General features: G+C 39.4%; 1 protein-coding gene and 1 long non-coding RNA gene across 2 annotated transcripts in view; one reads left to right on the forward strand and one right to left on the reverse strand.

The window, feature by feature from the left end:
* The window catches only part of LOC120424512 (proteoglycan Cow), a 320,210-nt gene extending 314,825 nt beyond the window's left edge, over nt 1–5,385 (reverse strand). Inside the window, exon 1 of the mRNA XM_052706805.1 lies at nt 5,055–5,385. Coding sequence (XP_052562765.1) covers nt 5,055–5,195 — 141 coding nt within the window. The 5' untranslated portion in view covers nt 5,196–5,385. The remainder of the gene's footprint in view (nt 1–5,054) is intronic.
* On the forward strand, nt 2,438–5,509 carry LOC120424515 (uncharacterized). The gene is made up of 2 exons (XR_005606389.2): nt 2,438–4,964; nt 5,379–5,509. It is a non-coding gene; the product is annotated as an uncharacterized LOC120424515 (long non-coding RNA).
* The last annotated feature ends 709 nt before the right edge of the window (nt 5,510–6,218 follow it).

A 6,218-nucleotide genomic window follows, 5' to 3' on the forward strand; every position in this document is an offset into this window, starting at 1 on the left:
AAACGCATTAACTGGTTGTATTTCATAAATAAGTGTGAATGTAAATTTTTGAAATGTCGATGGACTATTTTTCAGTCCCATTGGCATTCTTAAAAATTCATAATGTCCTAGAAATGTTGAAAAAGCGGTTTTCGCAGCATCCTTTGGGTTGATTGGGATTTGATAAAATCCTGATTTCAAGTCAATAGTTGAGAAATATCGAGCTTCTCCAATACTGTCCAAAATTTCGCTAATAAGCGGTATAGGATACACAAATGGTTTAGTAATTGTATTTAGGTCTCGAAAATCCACTACAATTCTGTAGCGTTTGTTGCCTTCGGCGTCTAAGTCTTTCTTTGGGATGCATAATACCGGTGCATTCCACGGACTTTTACTTGGGCGTATTATCCCTAATTTTAGCATTTCTTCCACTTGTTCTTCTACGTGTTTCTTGGTGGCTTCAGGAAATCTATATTGTCTTTTGTTAATTGGAATTTCAGTTGTTGTCTCTATATCGTGCATGGTTAAATTGGTATAAGTCAACTCGTCACCTTCTAAATAAAATATTTCATTAAAATCATGCAAAATATTATTAATTTCTTGATTGATATCACCTTTCAAGTGGTCTGTTTTAACCAATTCATAAATTTTTCTCATTCTGTCGTTGCCTGTAAGTTTTTCATGCTTCATGTTTTCAATCACATCATAATCCCGATCATTTTCTAAATTCATCTCTTTTTGGTAATCTTGGTTATCATCATCAATTTCAATTTGATCGTCATAATAATCTTCAATGCATGGTTGAATTCTGCCATTACGGCCATTGTCATAATCATAATTATTTTCATTATTTTTATCATAATTTGTATTAAAATTGTCATAACTATTTGCTCCAATACCTGTCATATTTACTTTGTTTATATTTTCAATGTCATTGATTCTAAATAAATTGGTCATTTCATGATTATTATATTGCATATTATTTGTGTCAGGCGTTCGTAAAACTATGTTGTCGAAACTTTGACTAATATATAAGGTGTATTTCTTTAGAAAATGTGCTCCAAGAATTGCAACATCAGCAAAATGCTTCAAAATGTAAAACTTTTCCTCGTATTTTGAATTTCCTATCAATAAAATCATATTTACAGATCCTACTGTATCTTCTGCTATTCCATGAACTCCTCTAATGGAAATTCTATCGTTGAAATCAATGTTAGTTAAACGCATATTACTAACCACATCCCATCTTACAAAATTGTAACATGATGCGGAGTCAATTATAAATTTGTGAAATTTTGTTGGATTTGCCAAGGTAGCAATATTTGCATAAAATATTGAATCATTATTGAAATTGATTTTTAATGTTTCATGTGGTGGAATGTATTCGTTAAATTGCATTTTAAAATTATTTGGAATTTGATTTTTATTGCGTCGACTATTTGTATAAGTTCGTTTAAAAGTGCTCTTTGCTTTATTCGTTTTATAACATTCATAAAATTTGTTAGCTTGATAATCATTTCTTTGATAAAAATTTGTTTTTTTATTGTATCTGAAATTTCTGAATTTTCTGTCAAAATTATGGTTTGAATTTTCAGTACTAGCAAGTAACCTTTGTTCGAGAGTTCTTAAAGACTCTCTGTCAATTCGTTCATTTTCTAAAAATTCTAGCAAATTTTCCAACTTCATATGACGGTTATTAGTGGCAATTGCTTTGATTTCATTATTTATAATTCCAACTATAAAGTGGCTTTTTAAGCAATAAGCTGTAAATGAATTTTCGTTGTAACTTTGATCAATTTTTATGATTTCGTATTTTATGTCAAGAACTCTTCCTGCATATGATTTAAAAGATTCATCACGTCCTTGTTTCAGAGTTTCAATTTGTTCAATTATACTACCAAAAGTAGTTTTGATACCAAACTCTCTAATTAAATTTGCCTTGGTTTCTTCCCAAGTGCTTGCATAAATTCGGTTAATACGTGCTGCTGCTTTAAATTTTAGTTTCATAAAAACAATATTTAAAAATTTACTCTGATCTTCGCCTTCAGGAATTTGATCAGCATAATAATCTATTAATATTAAAAATTGCTCCAGTGAGTCTAATGACCCATCAAATTCTGGAATAAGCTGGATTAAATCCGTCATCTCCAAATTCGCCATCTTTAACGGTGCACATCAACAAGAGCTTTTGCACCAAGATTTTTGTTACAGATATTTTAGTATTTTCGAAACTACGGGAACTATCGATATAATGTTTTATTCATCCCCTAAAGTACTGTCTACTAAGTGATTTACAACAAAATTTGCCTGTTTTTACAATCAGATTTGTGCAGGATTGGGTCCGTAAGTTTGTCAATTTTGGCATAAGAAGACAACAACTTCCTTGGTTGCTGTGCACCCTTTTAAGCGTATTTTTAACTATTTACATCAAATTTCGGTATAACTTTTGTTTACTCACCCTAAACTGCCAGATTTCCATGGTCGTCTTCTTGGGTGTCCGATGTGGCTGATTTTCGTCTCCAGTTGGTCCAGATGATCTCGTCATTGTTGAATCCCTAATGCTGTCCATCGTTGGCCGGTTTCGAAATTTTCGATGCTTCTGCCATTGGTCGAGCCCGTTTTGGTTCCATCTCGTACTGCTGCACATTTGCTTCCATCTTAGAACTCCTCACATAACATTTTCTTCAATTTAACGTTTTTTTTTACACTATTTTAACTGTTTGTTACTTCGCGAAATCATTTTGTTCATTAATTTTCACACATAGTCACATTTTCAACTCTCGATTTTGTCCAATCAAAATGGCGTGTCCAAACACACACAGCGTTGCTTTCCGCTAGTCACCACCTGAACGGCCCGAGCGGTTTAGGCTTTCAGGATTTTTGTGATATTTACTTGTAGAGTCAAAACAGATCAGTAAACTTCACTTATTTGTATATTACACTTTTTAAAGATTACATTTTTTTGCGGTAACACTCTCAACTTTTACGCGCACGATCACATCACTTTGCATTAAGATCTTCGTCGAGCCAGTTCTCTACGTTGAAGCCAGACTTGTCCTCCAGACCTCTGCGCCGAGCCATGCCAGACCCGAACTCTTCACAGCGGCTAAGTCCCGGCGGACTCTTCACAGCGGCTAAGTCCCGGCGGACTCTTCACAGCGGTTAAGTCCCGGCGGACTGCGGCCTCCACCGCTAAGTCCGGCTGGACTGGGGCCTCTGCTACTGGTGGCTGCTGGCGGGTCCGGCTGGTCTGGGGCTTCTTCAGGATCTGGAACTGGACTGGGCTTGAACTGGCTGGAACTGACTGGAACTAACTCGAACTAATTGCCCTCCTCAAGAATTTTGGGGTTTTTATAGTCAGTCCCCGAAAACTCTACTAAATTTTGTTCTACTAAAAGTGGTCCGTTTCGATGAGAAGCATCGATGAACCTCATGAATTAAATTATGCAGACCTCTGCAATTCTTCATGACTTTCCGTATGGTGTAGTGAGTACACCTCAAAATCGGAATCATGGGTTCGAACCATTGTCGTGAAACATTAAATTATGTTATTGGAATATCAAAATTATGTTCCTAAAACATTCTCAAAAATGTTGGTCAATAATGAGAAGGTCGAATTCTCCATTGAACGAACATGCCAATGAATTTGGTTAAGCCACACCCTCAATTTCCCCTGTGGAAAAACATCGCACATTCATAATTGAAAGCTTAACCATTTTTTTGATTGCCTAACAATTGGCGAAATTTAATAAAGGGCTTTTCAGGTGAGGATGACTCATGATCCACACCTGTACATAAGCTTAATTATTTGTCGCGCAACGCGAGTCGACGGGTAAAATTATTTATGCTTGCGTATGCGCGCATGGTCAGAACTGTGGTGAGGTTCGAAAAATGGACAAATTTAATGATTTAAATTTGAGGTCGCTGCACTAATTTTAAAAATGTTGTATGGAGCAAAACACGGCCTTCGGCCTTTAAGTGGATAGCTGGATCTCCGGATTGCCAATGATCTGCAAAGGATCAAAGGATTCATGAATGCTCTGGAGAAGAAAAGCAACAAGCAGGTCCAAATCAACCGGGTATTGGAGGAACTAGTCAACAACCTAACTCGTATCGCTAAGCAAGATTTAGCACTTTGTTCGAACAAGCGCAGTTAAACCAAAGAGTTGATCATCATTTCACTATAGTTCTGGCGAAGAAAGGAAAGGAACAAGCATAACCTAGCCGCTTTCGTACGAGGACATTGAGCAGATGCCGGCGAAACTAGAAAGTCAGGACAGAGCTGGTGGCTCCATCAACGGCTCAGATTATGCCGAATCAATACCAAATTGTGTACACGGTTAAGGTCCCGAGAACGTTCAAGACCAAGAGTATTTGACTACACCTATGCTCATGCTCAAGTCAAACCGGTACGTACTAGGTACCTTTGTAACGAGTTGCATCTGAGTCCAGCCAGTGGATATTTGGACGACTTGGTCAATGGACGGAACGCAAACTGTGCCTTTGAGGAATCGAACTCTAGTATCAAAAATTACACCGAACGACACCAATTTTGGATTAGGTGCTGGAGGATTGAGTATTTCGGGAATTTCAGTGTCATCCATCACGAAGTGTGTTTATGATTCTAAAGAAAATATCTAGAAGAAAGAAGCCCATAGTCTCTACAAACAAAACGTCCCCTTGAAGACGAGCTTACAGAACAACCAGTGCAGGCGGTGAAATCGAGTAATAAACGTATTATCAACACTGAATAAACAATCCCTAAACCGATTGATTGCGATGACATGTCCCCAAACAATCACTAATCGAATCAAATCATCTTTTGTTCAAAGTCAAAGACTGTCAATTCTGTTGGTCACCACAAATTGCATAACAAAGCAGGCTTGTGGAACAGTTTGCTCAGAGCTGTCATCCATCAAAAACACAAAACAGTGAGGAAACGGGGAGGAAGAACGCGAAGCTGCAGCAGCAACACGGTCAAAAAGGTTAGTCCTCTCCTGGCAATACACCATTTTCTCCTGATTTTTGGCAAATATGATCACAAATCATCGTTGAAGAGTGTCTCTCTCTCTTACCTCATCGACAAACTCAAAGTCGCCATCGCCGTACTTGTTCGGCTTCTTCTTGGCCTCCACGGTGGCCACGAGCAGACCAACGACGGCCACCAGCAACAGCAGCCGCCGGAACGTGGCGGCGGTGAAGCCCAGTTGGTTCATCTTCGGTGTTCTTGCTCTCCTTCTCGCTTTCTCACTCACTCGCTCTCCGCGTATCGGTATTGGTTAGCTGTCAAGCTTATTCTTCCTCTTCTTCCGCTGCTTGCTCTGCCACAGGGCAAGATTCTCGCGCACACACTCTTTAAAGAACCGCACGCTCTCACAAAGCAACCTTATTTTTTGCAGCAAAATTCCCCTTGAACTTCACCAAAATAATCCAACGGAACGGCAGCCGACACCGGAAGAACCACTTCCGGCAGAAAAATACGCTCCCGACGTACTCCAAGCCGCACTTTCCGCCGACGGGAAGCTCCTTTTCAGGGGCCAAAAATTCCTCCACACAAAGCGCACTCCGATAGAACCGTCGCACTAGGGACACACCAAGAGAACCCGCTAGAACACTTCCGACACCGCGAAACGACCGAGACCAATTGGACAGAGAACAGTGTCGGCGACCAAGACCGTCGAAGGAAAAAAGAATTCCCATACACGTCGGTCGGATTCGGAAAACCGAACAGGACGGAGTGGACATGCGCAGTGCGGGGAAAACATTGCGCCTCCTTGGAGGATCGGGTTGGACGCAAGGAGGACCTGCTGCAGTAAGGATTTGTGGGGAGCGTTTGGGCTGAACTGTCAGAAGCTTTTGGGGCGAATGGTGTGGATAGGCGAGCTGCAACAGAAATTCGGATAAATTTGAAGGAACCGTTTTTGGTGGTTGGATTTTAACAAGAACTGTTGACTAGTAGAATGGTACTGACGAGAGGTTTCAAACCGTACAAAAGGTACTGTCAAAGTGCCCAATGTTTTCGACATGTCCATCTTTTAATCTTCAAGTCTTCAAGAGGAGTAAAAAAAAACAAAGACAACGAGGGTGTTACTTCTTTGATCAAATAGGCACTGAAAGCAAAGCCTTCAAATCGCAATATTCCGTTGTTTTTGTTCTCACGTGAAAACGGTTCCTGGGATAACAGATTTTACGTCTGTCCCAAATGAACTATCTATGAATAACGTTAAGATGATAGCATA

Source organism: Culex pipiens, chromosome 1 (assembly GCF_016801865.2).
Source record: "Culex pipiens pallens isolate TS chromosome 1, TS_CPP_V2, whole genome shotgun sequence".
Classification (NCBI taxonomy): domain Eukaryota; kingdom Metazoa; phylum Arthropoda; class Insecta; order Diptera; family Culicidae; genus Culex; species Culex pipiens.